At 43.7% G+C, this 19,612-nt stretch overlaps 1 protein-coding gene across 3 annotated transcripts in view; it reads left to right on the top strand.

The window, feature by feature from the left end:
• LOC150057882 (carboxyl-terminal PDZ ligand of neuronal nitric oxide synthase protein) overlaps positions 1-19,612 on the top strand; it is a 268,284-nt gene that overhangs the window by 229,471 nt on the left and 19,201 nt on the right. For all 3 annotated transcript variants that reach the window (XM_090340598.1, XM_090340599.1, XM_090340597.1), the window contains exons 7-9: positions 10,511-10,677; positions 12,035-12,214; positions 19,439-19,604. In XM_090340598.1, coding sequence (XP_090196724.1) covers positions 10,511-10,677; positions 12,035-12,214; positions 19,439-19,604 — 513 coding nt within the window. The remainder of the gene's footprint in view (positions 1-10,510; positions 10,678-12,034; positions 12,215-19,438; positions 19,605-19,612) is intronic.

Here is a 19,612-nt window from a genome sequence, read left to right as displayed (position 1 = left end):
CATCAGAAGGCTATGTGAGCTGGCCATAACCAGCTTCTCTGCTGAGAACAGAAGCTTGTCTGTTCACTGCTGCACTGGAGGCAATCATCACAAGTCTAGCTAGAGAATGTGTTTGCTTTGCGTGTTAATGCTTCTTTGAGGATGCCCTGATTCCTTGTTAATGGAGAGCTGCGACCTAACTCTTGTGAGCTTTCAAACTCACAATCCCCAGGAAGATGGTATATATGAATTCAAACAAATTCTAACCAGAAAGTAAAGAGCACTATCTGGTGAAACCACTTCCTTCCTGAAATGAAAGGGACTAGACCTAAGATGGTACCCTGAGTCTGATCATTGCATCACAGTTGTCTGAGGATTTTTGTTCTGATCACCATAGAGTGAATCAGAACCCACTACTCAGCTTCTGGCCAGGGAGGTCTGGGACTGACCTTTTGTGAAGAAATGCCTATGATCCTAGTGCCAGTGGCTCATGCTTGTAATCCTAGTTACTCCAGGAGGCTAAGATCTGAAGATCACAGTTCAAAGCCAGCCCAGGCAGAAAAGTCTGTGAGACTCTTATCTCTGACAAATTACTCAGAAAAAGCCAGAAGTAGGGCTGTGGCTCAAGTGGTAAAATGCTTGCCCGGAGCACAAAGAGGTTCAGGAACAGCACTCAGGCCCTTGCTTCAAGGCCCAGGACTTGCAAAAAGAAAAAAAAACAAAAACAACAAAAAAAAACAGCCTGTGTATTTCTTGCACATAATTGTAAGAGCTGGGTCTTATTTCCCTACAATAGGAATAACTGTCTTCTTTTACGTTCAGCCCCTATAGCCACCTGCTTAGTGGAGTGAATTGGTGTGATCCCTTGGGATAATGTAGAGGATGCTGTGGGAAGGGGGTGGGGATTTCAGTAGGATTTACTTCCTACCTTTCCCTTTCTGTGTCATCGCCCCTACTCCTTCTAGTGTACCTCAAGGTCTTTCCTGGCCCCAAAGTAGGCATATACCTGATAGCCATTATTGCTGTTCCCTCTGCCTAAGGAACCTGTATTCATCCTGTGCCAACCTTCTATTCATCCTTTTCTTCCATCTTCATCTTCTAGGAAGCCTACCTGCCTGTTCCTGCTCTTTTATTCTCCTCCCTTTCCCCTCCAGAAAATTCGAACACTTTTATTTTTCTTCTGGGCTTCATGTTCTCTTCACTCCTGGCTGATGCTGTTGACATTAACATTTAGCCCTCTGTGTACCAGGCAGGGAGCATCTTCTGTCTTTAGTGGAGTGTGAGCTCTAGAAGGATTGGGATCTCCTAGCATAATAAATACTTACTGAATACACTGACAAACAGTAAGTACGAGCAAGTATATTACTCACTGTCAACAAGCATTTATTAAGTGCTTACTGTATGCCAAGATGAGCATGGAGATTAAGTAGAGATTCCAGTAGGGTGTGACTTTTAAGCCACCTCCTTGATGAAGAAGGATGACACCGAGACTGGGTGAGCCTGTCGAACTGAGATGATAAAACAAAGGGAGTAAGAGCCAAAGAAGGATGGTGAGAAGGCATGAAGATGGTGATGATGGCTAGAGTGCAGCACAGTTACTCTGTGGGCTATAACAAATGGTCAGTATGAAAATAATGGATAACACCTCCTCTCCTTGTTATGACCTCTGTGGGGAGACTTTTCTTAAAGATTAATATACATAACACCTCAGTGGCTTTATGTTTTCCATATTCCTCTCTTCCTAAGGAGAATGTAATTGGTAGTCTACGTGTAGAAATACTAATTCTATCTTAGGAGAGCCTGTGAAGACCAATATAGTTTCTTCAAAGTTTAAGGGGTTAAACACATGCTGAGTGTGTCTCTTTAAGAAAGTCAATTGCAGCATGCCTGGTGTGCAGCTCAATCACTTTGGCAGAGGACAAAATCACCTCTGCTCACCTCTGCTTCTGTAGATGAAGATGGAAAATAGATTTTGTTTTTTTGAAGAGAGACATTCATTCTAAAGAATTGCCTCAGACTGGATACATGGTCAACCAAACTGCAGGATCTGGTCAGCAAGGATCTGCAGATCCAAGGACAAGTACTTTTAAGTCTGAATTCTCTCTTCCTCAGGGAAACTCACTCTTCCTTCCCTTAGAGCCTTCAACGGATCAGATAAGCCTCTCCACATATGGAGGGCAATCTGCTTGACGCAAAGATTCAAATTTTAGTCTCATCTAAAAAAATTACCATAACCCCTAGAATAATGTTCAGCTACAATATATCTGGGTCTCCCTGTAGCCTGGCACAGTTAGCACATAAACAAAGAAGCAGTGTGGAATGACAGCAGGGTCCTAGATCAGCAGACCACTGTCTGACTCACGAAGGGTGGACATGGCATCCGGACCCTAACTTTGTCAGCTGAGTGGAACACTCTGAACACTGTTTTATCTCTGTTCAGTATTAAAAGAGAATGCAAGTAAAGAAGCCCAGTGCCTGGCATATATGCTCTCAATAAGTTTGGTATGTAGCTGGGGTTCTGGGGCTGACTATAGAACACATGGCCATGAGAGAAGTAGACAAGGGAATCTCAGAAGCATTGTGATTTTTATGACAGGTGATTAACGTGCATCTTTGAATTGCCTGGTAGCACTGTGACCATTAAAGCAGAACATACTTTGAGTATTAGCATTTGTATTACCATTTGAATCTGAGGTTGAACATTTTCTTTTCTTTTTTGCCAGTACTGGGCTGAAACACATGCCTTCACACTCTCACTTAGCTTTTCCGCCCAAGGCTGGCACTCTTCACTTGAGCCATAGATCCACTCTCAGCTTTTTGCCTGTCAATTGGAGAGAATAGTCTCGGGGATTTTTCTGCCCAGGCTGACTTCAAACCCTGCTCCTCAGATCTTAGCCTCTTTGAGTAGTTAGGGATACAGGTGTGAGCCACCAATGCCTCTTTTAGAAAGGTTTTTGATCCAGGAAGATTGCTTACTGCTGAAACCCTGTAACTCTTATACTGCCCCCCTCCCCACTTGTTTCTATCTTTCTCCCCCCCACCCCACCCTCCTGTACTAGGGTTGATCTCAGGACAGTGTGCTTGGTTTTCTTGCTCACTCTACCATTTGAGTCACCTTCCACTCTTGCATTTCCTGGTTAATTGGAGAGTCTTGTGGACTTTTCCTTAAGCCAACTTCGACCTGTGATCCCCTGATTTCAGCCTTCTAAGTAACTAGATTTACAGGTGGGAACCACCCCACAGCTTCACCCTTCCTTTTATTTAAATGTCCATAACTTCTGTAAACACGTTTCTTCTTTTCACAAATACTTCTCCATAGAGCACTTACTGACTCAATCAGGATATTTTCCTGTAATGTGACACCTTGAGAGCCCCAAGGAGAGCAGTTTGTCAATAGTTTTTTGGGTCCCCCCCTCCCAACACACACAAGAATCTGAGAATTTTCCATTTAATTCAGTGTTTATCTTTCTGATGTAGTGGTTCCTCAAGATAAGATGGCAAGCCCTTTGTTGTGTAGAATTTACTCCTGGGAACTAGAAAATGCAAGCGCTGGAGGCTTCCTGTTGTCTTTGATGTCTCTCTAGCACTTTCCCTTCTGGATTTCTGCAGGGCTTTTGTTGATATTATTCCCTTTCATTGTGTTTGCAACCTCTCTCCTTCCTGCTCAGTGCCTTTCTTCTTTCTCTCATTCTTTCTACTGGTCCCTTCCCTGGGACAGATTTATCTTTTGTATCAGTTGGCAGCAGCTACCCTTGACTGTCCCTGGGGCACAGAGCCAGGTGGGGCCTCTGCCTCTGTCCTGTTTGCTTTGCCGTATTTGGTGCTGCCTGTCCCTCCTGGAGTGGGTTTCCTGGGAGAATCCCATCCCCTTGGAGGCAGGCTCCTCCCACGTTGGCTGCAATCCTGCAGCATGTTCAAGGCCTGGAAGAATAGAACTCCTGAAACATAAAATGCTTGCTAGGAATGATGATGATGATGATGATGATGATGATGATGATGATGATGATGATGATGATAATGATGATATATGTCTATAATTCCAGAACTCGAGATTGAGGCAGGAGGATACTGGTCTGGCTACATAGTGTAAGGTCTGACAATAGGAAATTCCACACAGTTCAGAAGAGGGTTTATTGTGTGAGAAGAGAACCGACCTCCTGCCTCCCAAGATGGAGTCAGGCAGAGCAAGAAGGCTTATGGTGAAAAGTGAGAGATTATATAGGGGGAGGGGTATGGCCACAGTGGAAGTGGAGTGATCTCAGAGGATGGGGAAATACCTCAGATTTGGGGACCTCCCACTGCCCCCAGGCATGCCAGTTGCCAGGGTTACAGGTGCTGGCAGGGATTCCAGGGTGCAGAGGGAGAGAGCCAAGGGAAGAAGTCATTTCTGCTAGGCAGACCTAGCAAGACCCTGTCTCAAACAAACAAAGAAGCAAAATAACTTATGTCTGTGCATGTGGCAAGGACATCTAAAAATCTCAATATTAGCTTGAGTCCTCATATTGCATATTAGCTGTCTAGACTTATTTATCTATACACTAGTAACTTTGTATCCCAAAACATTTTACTGTGCCTTAAATATACACTATAGCAAATAAAAATTCAAAATTTAGAACTGTGCCCTCTAGACAATGAACGTGTGATATCGAACTATTCTTTATTCACCCATTCCACCTGCTGGGTATAGATATTCTGATGACTCAGACCAGCAAAGCTTCCTTGACTTTCCAGGATTGCTACTCTCCAATGTATGCTTTGCACTTCCTAGGGCTGAGTCTCTATTCATCTGGTCTTTTCACTCCTTGGATTTAGTCTGTTCCTTTATTCAACAGGTTTTTTGGGGTTTTTTTGGTGGTGGGACGGGGGGTTGCCAGTCTTATTGCTTAAACTCAGGGCCTGATCACTATCCTTGGGCTTTCTCAAGGCTAGAGCTCTACCTTTTGAGCCACAACACCATTTCTGGCTTTTTTCTATGTATATGGTACCAAAGAATCAAACCTGGGTCTTTGTGCATGCTAGGCAAGCACTCTACCACTAGGCCAAACTCCCAGCCCTATTCAACAGGGTTTTTTTTGTTTGTTTGGTTGGTTGGTTTTTTTTGGCAGTCCTGGGCTTGAGCTCAGGGCCTGACCACTGTCCTTGGATTTTCTCAAGGCTAGAGCTCTACCACTTGAGCCTCAGCACCACTTCCGGCTTTTTTCTATGTATGTGGTACCGAGGAATCGAACTCGGGCCTTCATGCATGCTAGGCAAGCACTTTAATCACTAGGCCAAACTCCGGGCCCACTTCAACAGGTTTTTATTGAGTCTGCTGTGTACCAATCTCGATTCAGGTACCAGCCATAATGTGACTAAGTCAAAGTTCCTGTGGGCAAGGAGCTAATAGCCCCAGTTTAAAGGAGGTCAACGTAGCCTCAAAACAATTCCTCAGAATAAATATAACAAGGAAGAGAAAGACTTCTACGATATTAAAAAAGATACTAAAGGATAAAAAGACCTCTATGTTCATTGATCAACAATGAATATTATGGAAATGCCCATATTATCATTATAGTCTATAGGTACATTGAAATCCCCATAAAAATTCCACAGACATTATTAACAGAACTAAAAAAATCAATTTTAAGATGCATATGGAAGCACAAAAGACCCCCAAATAGTCAAAGCAATCTTAGCATAAAAGAGTAATGCTAGAGGTATCACAATCCCTGGCTTCACAATATGTTACAGAGCCATAGTAAAGGAAACAGCCTGGTACTAGCACAAACAAGATAGGTAGGCTAATGGAATAGAAAAGATGATTCAGAAATTAACCCACATAGCTGTAGCATATGTGCCAAAAACATATATTAGAGAGCAGATAGCTTCCCTAACAAATGGTGCTAGGAAAACTGGATAGCCATATGTACTAGATTGAAACTGGATCCCAGTCTCTCAGCCTGTACAAAACAATTCAGAATGCATCCGAGATCTTAATGTAAGATCTAGAAATCTGAGACTACTAGAAGAAATACAGGGAAACCATTTGAAGATAGGCATAGGCAACACCTTTCTTAATATGATTCTAGTACCTCAAGAAATAATAGCAAGAATTGACATACAGGATTGTGTCAAATCGGAAGACTTCTGCACATCAAAGTAAACAACTTCCAGAGTGAAGAGATAACCTAAAGAATGGGAGAAAAACCAGGGCCGAGAGTTTGGCCTAGTGGTTAAAGTGCTTGCCTAGCATGCATGAAGACCCGGGTTCGATTCCTCAGTACCACATACATAGAAAAAAGCCACAAGTGGTGCTGAGGCTCAAGTGGTAGAGCTCTAGCCTTGAGAAAGTCCAAGGACAGTGCTCAGGCCCTGAGCTCAAGGCCAGGACTGGCAAAAAAAAAAAAAGAATGAGAGAAAACCTTTGCCAGTCTTTCATCTGACAGGGAATTAATATCAAGACCCAGCTTCTTGAAACTTACCTGTCTGCCTTGTCATTTCTTTCCAACGCTGCCACTAGCTCTTCAGCCTCCAGTGACACGGTGTCAGCTGTTTTGCCAGTTCTTTCTGGAACTCACAGTTGAAGTCACTGGAAAGCCAGTCTTTCCCTACAGGGAAAGCATCTTTGTAGCTTTCTCTTCTATCTTTCCCTGGTGTTTTGAGAAAGGAGACTTGGTCCCTGGGTTCTTTTCTGACTTTTGGTGGCTTCACACATTTAGTCTGTGTCCAGGATGGACTTTTTCTAAATTTTTCATTCATATGTTGTCTGTCTGCTTTGCTGCCAGTATACAATAGAGTACTTTGCACTATATAGCTTAACCGTATTTTTATTTCTCATAGTTCAGAAGCTGAGAAGTCCAAACACAGGGTGCTGGCCAACTTGGTTCTGGGTGAGAACTTCTCTTGGCTTGCAAACAGCTGTCTCCTCACTTGTTCCCACAAGGCAAAGCAAGAGATCTCTTGTCTTTCTCATTATAAGGACACTGATCCTGTCAGACGGCTTTTACCCAATTACCTTCCAAAGGCAATTTGTCCAAATACTTTCACACTGGAGATTAGGGCTTCTACATATGAATCCGGGAACAGAAATGTGTACTCCACAACATGTACTCAGCAGCCCAGCTGCTGAGTGGATATCTCAATTTAGCTGTTACACAAGCTCTTACAATTTCAGTAGGCTTAAAACTCATCCCCTTACCCACAACCCTGCTCCTCCTCAATTGTCCCTATGAGATATCACCCAGTCATTGCATCTGATATTTAAAAGAGTATCCTCTAATAATCCCTCAACACCATATCACAGACAATTGACCAACAAGCCCTATGGTTTCTTTCAAATCTTCCCCCTCCTCTCTGTTTCATCCCCCTTAAGCCCTTGTATTCCTTACCTAGAGTATTGTTTATCCTGTTTCTTCTGAATCTACCCTCCATAATATTTCTAGGGTAGAGCGATAATGAATGGAAAACTTTGGGTTTGCCTGCTTCAGTCTCTCAATATAAAATCCTTAATCTTCAAGTTCTTCTCTGTGGAACTGTTTGAACTTCCCCTTACCAGCTATCATGGCTTTCCCTGCTTCTTTGCTTTGCCCTTTGCCTAGAATGTCTCCCATGTCTCTCCCTGTCCCACACCCACCTTAACTTGTACCTCTCCATCAGATCCATGCTTTTCTCTGCACAGACTCCTTTAATCCCTGCCTACTTCATGTTTTGTTTTTTTTTTTTTTTTGTCCCAAGCACTGGCTTTACCATAGGTGCTACTTCTAACCTCAGGCTAGGGCTTAAATCTGCATATGGCTGGAAAAGCATTATGTACTGATCTTATTTGTTCACCATGATGCTCAAAGTCCAGTCAGTATCTGTTGTATACAAGGTATTAAATAAATAAACTAAGCATTCTGTAGAAATACTTTAATTCATTTTAAGCAATTCATAAAGTAGCACAGCCTCCTCACAGCACCAAGCTTGGTCTTCTCCCTGCCACCTGTTATAATTTGTAATCTGTAGTCCCCCATTCCATAAGTTTCCTTGATATACCTGGGGGTCTTAATGCCATTTTTTGGTCCCTTATTCATGGATAGTTGTCAGTGCTAGATGACAGGCATTGAGGCCCAATCCTCTAGTACCCTTCTCATCTAATACACTAACCAGCACTAACCACTATCTAGTCTGTTTCAACTTGCCCTTTCCCAGTTCTGCTAGATCTTTTACTCTACTGTCTTTCACCCTATAAGTCAACAAAACTCCAGCTATGACCATCAAAACCCTCACTGCTAGAATCTTCCAGAAAGGAGTCTGTCCCATGGTTTACAATTGAATTATTTGTCTTTAGTTGGGAAACTGCTAGTACAGACAGAATGGTGAATAGCTTGACTTTTTAATATTTCCTCAGAAGCAGAGCTGGAACCTAAGAGGTTTTCTGATCCTATCACAGCTTCTAGCATGGGCTGTCCAAACCTTTGTGTCAAGAACCTCTTGAGTGGGGCACAGCCTCCTCTCATAGCCTATTCATGTGTTCTACCTGTTACAACCCTATTCTCTTTGTTATTTATTAAGCTACTCCTTAGGAAACAGAAGAATGAGATACATCCCTGACCTGAAGCATTAAAGAAAAATGGATGACAGACATATTCAATGCCATGTGTTAAGTACACCGTGCATAGAGTGCTGCAGGAGCCCAACTCCTCCTAACAGCAGTGAAGATCTCTCCTCCTCAGATCATTCCTAGACAGGCATAATGGACTAGATGCTCAGTTCCCAGCAACATCCATCTACTGAATGACATCCATGAGTTACCCATTCATCAGTGATCTTTATCTCTTAGACTAACACCTTCTGCTCCTCAGTTAGCATGGTAATTTCTGGGCACAGGAATATGGTAGGAAAAAAAGGTGTTTCTGTGCTTCCTGCCCACTAGCTTATGAAAGAGAAGAAGTACTTCTTCAGGCCACAGTAAGGAATATCTTTCTGTTAAAAGGCTTTGCACTCAACAGAGGTAGATACCTAGCTCTCCAGCAGCCATGAGGAAAGTGAAGCACACTGTTGACTTTTCTGATTACCAGGCTTGTTCCCCAGATGACCACTGTGGGCCTGCGTAAGAGAAACTAGAATCATTTGTTCCATAGGCAGGTGCTCAAATGACTAGAGACTGTCTGCCTAGGTTCATGCCACTCTGTCCTTGTTTAGACCATGCTGACTCATTTTCCAGCTGATGCTTGGTTTCTGAAAAATTTTAAGAGATTCTATTTGAAGTACTTGATAAACTCATTCCAAAAACAGAGCAAGAAAATATTCCCCATGAAGTATCCAGGAATTCAAGCATTTGTAAGAGTCCAAAAACTATAGGATAAAAAAGAAAAATAAGGGCTGGTCGCAGTGGCTCACGCCTATAATCCTAGCAACTCAGGAGGCTGAGATCTGAAGACCTTGGCGCAAAGCCAGCCCAGGTGCTAAAGACCATGAGCCTCTTCTCTCCAATTAACCACTAAAAAACTGGAAGTAGTGCTGCTCAAGGGCAGTAGGCTTGAGCTGAAGAGCTCAGGGGTAGCACTCAGGCACAGAGTCCAAGTTCCACAACCAACCAAATAAATAAAGAAGAAGAAGTAGTAGTAGGACTTTAGTATAGTGGTATTGAACAATATGAGGTATATGTCTTCTGGGGAAGAAAAAAAATAAGAAGTAGGAAGAAGCTGAGGAAAGCATGGGGAAAAGCCATCTTTATCTTCTCTTCTTCTGAATCTGCTCCTGCTAAGAGATGAGAGTCAGCTCTGAGGCTGGGAGATGATACTGTGTTAGGATAGCACTTGGATCTCCCTGTGCATTGGCCAGTCTTGGAACCCTTTCAGTCCATGTGATTGAGTTCTGCATAGGTGAAGCTGGGCCCTAGAACAAGGCAATGTGTCTCTCATTAGGGGACTATCTGTGTCAGATATCCACATGTCTGGACTACCATCCAGGGTTCTTTCCTTGGCTGCATTCCATCCCTAAGCTGGGATGAAGTGAGGATAACTGTCACCTTTTTTTTTTAAGGTCCCTATACCTGTTGATAATAAGATATAGCTGAAGCTGGAAGTTGGTAGTTTATACCTATAATCCTAGCTACTGAGGAGACTGAGACCCAGAATATGGCAGATTAAAGCCAGCCTAGTCAGAATAGTCCACTAGACCCTACCAACAAAAAGGCAGGCTGGAGATATGGCTCAAGTGGTAGAGCACCAGCATAATATGCAAGCTGAATGAAGACTTGGATTCAAGTACAGTTTTTAAAAACAAACAAACAAGCAAAAAAAAAACCCAACTACTACAACAGCAACCATATATCTATTACATCCCATTCAGGCTTAATAAAATGCTTCTTTTAACTGTAGACTTAATAAACAACATTAAGATAGAAATATCTTACCAGATTGGAAAGGTATTTTAGTGAAAAGATACATGAAAATGTTCTGAAGCCTGTGGATATCCCTAGACTCAGCATAACAGAAAGTTGAGGTGGTAGATCAAAAGGAAACATTGTTCTTGATGTCAGCATTCCTGTCCCGGTTGTCCCTTGCAGGACGCCAACTCACTGGAGCCGAGAGAGCCTCCACAGCCACAGCAGAAGAGACTGACATTGATGCCGTGGAGGTCCCACTCCCAGGGAATGATGTCCTGGAATTCAGCCGAGGTGTGACTGACCTGGATGCTGTTGGGACAGAAGGAGGCCTCCATGTTGACTCCAAGGTAGGCAGGAGGTAGCCCATGATGGTCGCGTGTGTTCCTGTGACCTGCATCAGAGCTTTAGCCTAAGGCTGTCAGAATTGCCTCCTGGCTTCTGACGGCACGTAACTAGAGTGAGTGGGATACCCACTCGTGGCATGGTGGCAAAGCTGAAGTGTGTCTAATTGCTTCTCAGAGTGTAGCCTGATATCTGCAGATTCAGCCCATGTGGGCCAACACCACAACTAATGTGTCAAGGTAATGTGGAACTCATCTCTAACATATCTCGCCCTCCCAGGAGCCCGCCAGTTTGTCATTTTCTTCTTCTCCCTGTTTATGCAAGGCACATCCTAGCACACCCACATGGTATATACACACCCCTGTGGCTTTGCTAGTGGGTCCAGGTCTTTTTGAGCCCCACTGTCTGCTCTGGGTACCTTTACCACTCCCAGATGAAAACACTGTTGAGTCTGTAAACTGGCTCACTGCATGTTATTAACTTGAGAGATCAAGTTAATAACATGGGCGTCAGTGGTGCACACTCATAATCCCAGCTGCTCAGGAGGCTGAGACATGGAGAATTGCAATTTGAAGCCAGCTTTCTCTGTCTTAGGCCAGCTCATCAGAGGAAAAGTCTGTAGCTTGGTGAGCAGAGGTCATGTGTCCTTTGGTGTCCAGTAAGTAAGGAGCTACTGTCCTCTGTCCCTGGGTACTTTCTTGCTGTATGCCTGAATAGGGATCAACAACAGAGCTGCAAGAAAAAAACACATGCCTCCTTAACATTGCAATCTGGGTTATAGGGTCCATCTGAGTGAAAATTACCAACAGGAATGGGAACTAGAATCTCTCCTGATTGTTGTAATGCTCACACATTTTTTTCTCCCAGATGGGCCTCACTGTGAGAGGAAGCAGCAGAGAGCTGGAGGCTTCTAGCCCTCAGTGCCCAGTTCATGGAAAACATCTCAGATCCCTTGAGGAGGGAGCTCTAAGGACAGAGCAAAAGAAAGGGTTGCAGCTGCCTTCCTCCTGTTCTCGTGGCAGTAGGTAGCTGTGTTTTATAGATATGGGTGCTTCTAAGTCTAGTACCTCAAGTAACTCAACAACAGTATATAATTGAAAGGGTTGGGTAAGAGATGAAAAACGGTGTCAGCTGCTTATCTCCCACCTATTGGAATAGTCCCTGAGGTGTTCAGATAGTTTTGTAACTCAGGCCATGACAGCATTTCCTCCCTGGAGCCCCATTCACATTCCATGAAGCCATCTCCAGCTTATAGTTTGTAAGTGGCCATTTCATTCTGCCTGTGTACAAATTATGATCATTATCAAGAAAGTGAGGTCTCTGGCACCTGCCCATGTGTCATGTCCTGTCTTTTCTTCTCAGGTCTCACCCCACCCTCAGGATCCCATGTTGACAGCTTCACCCCGCATGCTGCTTCCCTCTTCTTCCTCAAAGCCACCAGGCTTGGGCACAGGGACACCGCTGTCCACCCACCACCAGATGCAGCTCCTCCAGCAGCTCCTCCAGCAGCAGCAACAGCAGACGCAAGTGGCTGTGGCCCAGGTTCTCCTCAGCCTCCTCCCTACTTCACAGGCTCCACTTTCATGGGCTTGACGCGCCTTCCCTAGCGAGGGGCTTAGGGCAGGTTTAAAACAAAGGGAGCCACAAGGAATCACTCATGCTATTGGATCATTGCTTGTCGGGGAGTTGCAGAGCTAAAGGTGGGAGGGAAAGGGATAAGGGCTGCTGATTAAATGGAAAGACATATTTTAGTTTCCCATGTTGTTCCCTGCTCTGAGTTGAGCTTGGCTGGCCTGGCTGGATGTTGTTGGATAATGACTTAGCAAGGAAATTATGCACATAAATTTACCCTTACCTCCCTCTCTTTTGTTTTCCTGGTATTTGGGGGTGGGATGGGAAGGAATGCCTTAGAATTAGGACAGGTGTAACTTTATAACACTCTTGTATAAATTTGTGCTAAGCATCCTTGCAAAGATACCACCTCGGCATCCCAGCCTCCTTTGTCCATACCAGGTTCTAAGCCTCCATCAGTGATCTACTTATTTCAAACAGTACTTGATGCACTAATGACTTTGGAATTCATTATAACCAGACTGAATTTATGGAAATTTAGGTAGATTACTTGAGCCCAAAATGAGAAGAATTGGCTTTTTTCTTGGGATATTGGGACAGTGTGTTCTGAAGGCTTGATGTATACTGCTTTCAGCAGGAATTCTCCCCATTTTCTTTCTGTGGATGGCATGAGGTCCACATCTTCCTTGGACCTTAAGAGTCTGAACTTAATCTTTACCATAGAATGTCAGTGAATGGGGAAGACACTTTCATCCATCCCATTTAAGAGCTGAATCTTGAGACCAAAGTCAGACAGGGTCAGGGCCTGAGTAAGTAGCTGAAGATAATTAAGAAGATGAGGTGGTCGGGGCCCAGGAGAGTTGGTGAGAGGTCTGGAAAAGCAACTATGGCATTCCTGTGCATTCCCAAGCTGCTTGCCTAATTGGCTGCTTGGATTTTCTGCATTCTACAATGAAGGATGCAGACTTCTCCAGGGAGAATTTATCATTCCTCAGTATATCTTCTGCTTCTTCTGGCTCCTAACTGAAGTGGATCAGTCCTCTATTCAGAGCAGTGCTTTCTTCTGTGCAACTTGATGAAGCATCTAACAACCCATCCATAGCAAGATCTGCTATGACTTGGCCTTACAAAGACCTTCTTGAAACATGAAGGGCTTGGTGCTTCTGACTTATGCCTAAGGCACTGGTCTTACGGATGACTTGGCACCATGTTTCAGAAGAGTTGAATCATGGGGATATTTGCTCCCAAAGTAATGGAGTCTCTTCAAAAGAAAAACAAAAAACAAAAACAAAAAAAAACAAGAGTTCTATTAAAGCAAAGAATATGTTGTAATGCTAGGAAGACTTACAGATGTTTCCAGAACACAGAAATAAGGGAATGTCATGAGTGGCTTCTCATTTTGGAAGAGAAAAAAAAATATTCCTCTCCATCAAATAAAAGAATTCATGGCTAAAGACAGCATGGCAGTCTGAGAATCCCCTTCTCCCTGTGGTGATGGATGACAGGAATACAAAGCCCGAGCACTCCAGCACTGAGTCCATTCCAAGACACATCATTTCCAACTTTTCCACTGAATACAAATCCATTCTGTAACCTACTTCTTTTATCCTTCAGCATATCAATTGCCAAGTAATTATTATTTATGTAAGAGTAGGTTTGATGAATATTCATGATGTTGTTTTATCAGAAGGCATTTGAATTTGAAGACAGTGCTAAATACTAGAGATTATTTGTAAATGTCTGATCTACACACCACTGTGTTGTGGTAGTTGAAAGAAACACCCAACCTACAAAGCAATAAGAACTATAACCTATCACAAGTCTACCACAGTCAAGGCAAAACTTAAAGAAGGGTGTTTTGGCATAAACTCAACCATCAGTTTTAATAGGACATTCCTGCTCTGTACCTCTTTAATAAGTTCTCCTCCTGAAAGAAAGTAAGTTTAGAGGAATAGAACCATGGAGCATTTGGGGTTTGTTTTGTGAGTCTGTCTGTGTTCCAGCCGCTTCTTTTGGCAGCCTGAACCTCTCATTCATTCAAAACCTGTTAAATATAGCTGACAAGTTCCTCCCTTGACTCTCAGTTCAAGCAGTAAAATGATAAAAGCTTACCATATATTATCCATGAGTACAGTGACTTTGGTTTCTAGTAATAGACTTCTAGGGCCTTTAGATCAGAGGAAGAAGCTGGAGGTCATCAGATGGCTTCTTGAACATATTCCTCTACCATCCTTTACCATCAGTCAGTCTCACCTTCTTCCTTCAGTCTGTACCTTGCTTTGACTGCCCAGGAACAAAGCAGGGTATTGTGTCTCTCACCTGGCTTTCAGCTCCCCAGTCCTGAAGATGAACTAACACAGATTTTGATTAGAAGCATCTCTGCATACTCTTTCTTCCAATTTCTTTGTAGGAGTTGATCCAAGTGCTTTTTATTAGTACCTGTATCCTTGAGTAAAAATAATTATGTAAGATAATATAGATGGGTTAATTATAGGCAGATCATTTTAGGGTTTGTCACACATTAAATAAACCAGGCATGGTTTCTCTACATGAGGGGACCAATTTAATTTACTAGCATGAAGTCAGCTTTTCACTTGTTCTGTCAGATTCTAATACCAGCCAATTGCAAGACTTCCATCATTCTTCATTAAATTACCAGGTCCCTCCCCAGAATTTCAACCAGTAAGACTGACTTTGGCATTTCAGATGGTAACAGTTCCTCTTTCTTTAGGTAGCCAAGCCCTCTTGTGCTTCTCTTGGATAAAAGTCTAAGGCAGACCCCAAGTTCTTGCAGATAGATGTGTTCTTGATATCACTTGTTGCATTTATGTTCCTTCCTCATTTATTCTCACAGGCCAATATTTTTCTGCTGTTGCGCTGGAACCAGGCTTAGCTCTCTTTCATCATGTCATGATTTGCTATAAGACCTCAGACTTACTCTAGCTTCCTCTAAATTGCTTCAGAGCTGATCTTAAAGGGCTAGCCTTAAAGGTATAGGAGTAAAAGTAATGTTTAGCTAGCTCCTAAGTATCTCTACATTAGGCCTCCATGTGTAAATAGTGAATTACTCTTAGTCTATACATTCCCATCCCAGCATGAAGTCTTTGCCTGGCTATATTAGCTTTCTGCTTGAAGATGGACCAGAAGTTCAAGGATGTGAAAGAGATTATAATCACACCTTGAATCAGTCCTGGGATGTAATTGGTGTGTGCATGGCTGTGGGTTGGGCCTATGTGGCTCCAGAATTGACCTGAACATTGCAGCTCAGTAGCAACAGTAAGCAGGCCAGATCACACTTTACCAATTCCTGGCCTACCTCATGGGGAAAAAAAAAAGTTAGTGCAGCCAGCGATTGCTATTTTAAGACTTTTGCCCTACCTGCTGCCACTCTTGCTTTTTTAGAAGCAAATAATTGATTATTTGTGCTTTGTAATTGTGTGTGTGCTATAGTTAGTTAAAGGAACAGTGCTGAAAATGCTCCACATCCTCACCCCAGGCCTAGATGTAGCACCTGTCTTTGTGGCTTCTCCCAGTCCCCTGCATCCTGATATGCACTGCCCAAGGACCCTGCCATGTGCATGCTGAGACAGCACCACCTGCCTCTGCTTGTGTCTGGTTGGGGGGGGGGGGGGCAAATTGCTCTGGTTCTCTCCACTGCCATTTCCATGTGCCTACTGCTCCCTAACTTCAGCCTGGCCCTGCCCCCACTTCTGATGGAGGAGCTGGAGTCCAGGCAAGTAGGCTGGAGAGTGAATGGGTAATGGTGTTGATGTGGCTGGGTGGTCGAGGGGTGGGTGTCAGATTTTAGGGAAGCTTCACAGAACTGTGGGGTACAGAATTGATCTTATGTGTGTTGTGTTCTGACCAGGATGCAGAGGTGGACACTGGCAATGAGCATGGCTTTAGTGCCACATCACTGTGTCTGATATGAACTTAGTCTGTGAGTGATATATGTTAGGTAGAAGACACCAACATATACCTCTTCAGAGATAAATACAGCTAGCCTTTGTGGAAAGTGTTTAATTCTTTGAAAGAACAGTATGCTAAAAACAAATGTCCCATCTTGGGAAAGGCAATGTGGTACCTCCTGCTCTTATGGTATGATCAAAGAAACAAAGCAGAGAGAGTTAAAGCACATTGGTCAAACTAAGTCTGAAAGTGACATTGCCTCCTTTCGGCACTTCAAGTACATGTATGCCTTGCTTCAGTATGCAAGCAAGTTCAGGCTATGCTGTTTCCACTGGGCCTGGTTTGACACAGACTGTCATGGCAGAGGCCTGAGCCTCACACCTGATGCCACCATAACAGCTGCAGAAATAGAAGAGCTCATTACTTCTGGCTTCGAGCAGTAGCTGTGGGTGTGTGTTTTGCACACTCAGAGAGTCTAAAAATACCCAAATTGGTATAACAGAAGCATTTGCAGAGGTAAAAATCCTACATACTTTGAGACAAGGAGTTCCTGTCCTCAGGGATATCTTTTCATGGCCTTTGGTGCTAATGGATTTATACCCTATGTATTAGAGTCAAGGATTATGTCTCCTGTGTTAATGACACTACATCTTTGGGACTTGAATAACAAACAAGCCTCCCACTTCTCATGATCACCTGGCCACTCCACATTCAACTTTTGCAAGAGTGAATTGCTCTTTTGTCCTCAATGCTTATTCTCAGTGGGGAACTAAGGACTTTATTTCAGTGGGCAGTTAGCAAATATTCCTTGGTACTGTCCACCTGGATGGTAGATTCCTAGTGAGTCCTCTAGTTGCCAGATGTGTAACTGTGGACTCCAGAGGTGAATTTCTTACAGTTGCCTACGGAGTACCCACCAGACTCCAGCATCCTCAATGCAGTGTTTCCAAATAGCTTTTCTTGCCTGGATATTCCGATTGGTTTGTTGGGATCTGAGTCTGTAGCATGTGTCTTAGGGAACCCTCAACAGACACTGGTTAGTAAGATGCAAGATTCTCTTCTGTCTGTTTACATCCATTGAAAGATGATTCCTGGGCCGGGAGTTTGGCCTAGTGGTAGAGTGCTTGCCTAGCATGCACAAAGACCCGGGTTCAATTCCTCGGCACCACATACATAGAAAAAAGCCAGAAGTGGTGTTGAGGCTCAAGTGATATAGCTCTAGCCTTGAGAACGTCCAAGGACAGTGCTCAGGCCCTGAGCTCAAGCCCAGGACTGGCAAAAAAAAAAAAAAAAAGATGATTCCTGAGGGATATTGCTATTTTGTTACAAAGAAAACAGACAATGAAGAGTCAGCATATCTAATTGGTCAGTAGATTCCTTTCAAAGATACACTAAAATAAAGAAGAGTATTCACAGGTGAAGGGATACACTGGCCCCTCCTCTGGGAGCATCCCTGGGAGCTTTCCACAACAATTGCCCTGTTCCTTACAACTTAACAGGTTCACAAGTGAAACTTCTCCATGTCCTAGTTTCTAAGGAAGACTATGGTTTAATAGCCACCCACCATCTGCTCCAGATTAAAATATTACTGACACCTCTTTTCCTGTTCTCTCTCCTCTCCAGATCTTTCCTCACTTTACATAAAATACTAAATGAGCAGAGTTCAAGCCCCCCAAAAGCCTGAAACAAAACAAAACAAGGAACCATTGAAATGTGCTGGAAGTTTGGCCTAGTGGTAGAGTGCTTGCCTAACATGCACAAAGACCCGGATTCAATTCCTCGGTACCACGTACATAGAAAAAGCCAGAAATGGTGCTGTGGCTCAAGTGGCAGAGTGCTAGCCTTGAGGAAAAAGCCCAAGGACAGTGCTTAGGCCCTGAGCTCAAGCTCCAGAACAGGAAAAAAAAAAAAAAAAGATACTAAATGAGGCTGATGCCTTGACCAAAATATCAGATCTGCCCTTAGCAATGCTTCATGAGGGATTAGATTTACTTTCAGTTCCTTAGGCAACATCTCCCTTGGGGAAGGATGGGCTCAGCATTGGGGAACCTCTAATGGAAAGAGGCAATTAATCTCATTAGTGGCTCCTCTCAGTTTGAAACAGAGCCAACTGCAAGGTCAAGTCCTTAAATCTGGGCAGAAAGGGAAGCAACTGGCTCCTTACTCCAGGAAGGGTCAGACATAAGAAGGAGGGCAAGTCCCTTGGTGAGCCTCAGAAAGACTGTGAGGTAGTAATGGTCTTTACTCCCTGGAACACACTGCTTCTCAGAAATCTAGAGCACTTTTGTCTGAAATAGAGTTGGCAAGTGCTTCTGCCTCCCTTTCCTCCTTTCTCTACTCTATATCCCATCTATTCTGTCTTTGTTTGCCCCATGTTTTTGGTCCATCCAACTCACCAAACTCGGTCCCTTTTTTGCCAGAAGTTTCTGAAATTGTCCTCAGAGATTCTGTATCCTCTTCCTGGCACAAGAATCATCCATGGGTGGACATTGGCCTTGTGATTCAGTTTCTTCATACAGAGGCTAGATATAATTGTCCCATCCTTCTCCTCTCCCTGCTGAGTTCTATCTCCACATAAGAATTACATAGCAAAGGCTGATATGCAAACACCACAGCTGGCAGGCCCAGTGATTATGCCATTACTGGCAATTCTACCATGAGAAGGTTGTGAATTGATGAAATACTTACTGTAAATGTCCACCTCAGCCCTTTTGGGGTATCAGAGAAGTGCTGATATGAGTCACTCACCAGCAGTTTTGATCCAGGAAGAAATCACAGTCCTACGTGCTTTCATGTGGAAGGAGGAGGAATTAGATTGGCACCTAACACATGTGAAGTCAGGCTTCACCACAGCAAGCTCGCTAATTTAGAAGTACAGTAATATTCCTGTTTCTTATGATTGTTTACAAGGGGGAGAAGATAACATGGAGTAGGGTTGTTGCAATTATTCTCAACCTAGTAGTTCTGTACAGTGGGGGTTGAGAGAAGTGTGTATGTCTGTAGGGGTTACCTTTTGTAACTGGTACCTGAGTGCTGCACAGTGGCCTTCCCTTGAGACATATGGAGAGATCTACAGGACCAGTGGCTCAGCTTCTTTTGGCTCTTTCTCCAGAATTAGAAGACCAGGTGTCCACTTTTCTCTAACAAACTTCTTTGGTCTTGATTTTAATGACCAGAGACTGAAGCTATCCATTGGCAATTCTCATTAGCATTCATGTCCTTCTTTCCCATTTGTCCCCTCTCCTGTCTGTCTCCCCTGCTTCCTCCTCCTCCTCCTCTCTGCAGGTCCACTTGCTGAAGGATCAGTTGGCTGCTGAAGCCGCAGCACGGCTGGAGGCGCAGGCCCGTGTGCACCAGCTCCTGCTGCAGAACAAGGACATGCTACAGCACATCTCTCTGCTGGTAAAGCAGGTGCAGGAGCTGGAGCTGAAGCTGTCAGGACAGAATTCCAGTAAGCCA

The sequence above is a fragment of the Megascapheus bottae genome, chromosome 10, assembly GCF_031878675.1.
Source record: "Megascapheus bottae isolate mThoBot1 chromosome 10, mThoBot2.hap1, whole genome shotgun sequence".
Classification (NCBI taxonomy): domain Eukaryota; kingdom Metazoa; phylum Chordata; class Mammalia; order Rodentia; family Geomyidae; genus Megascapheus; species Megascapheus bottae.
This window is presented reverse-complemented; position numbering and strand designations above follow the sequence as displayed.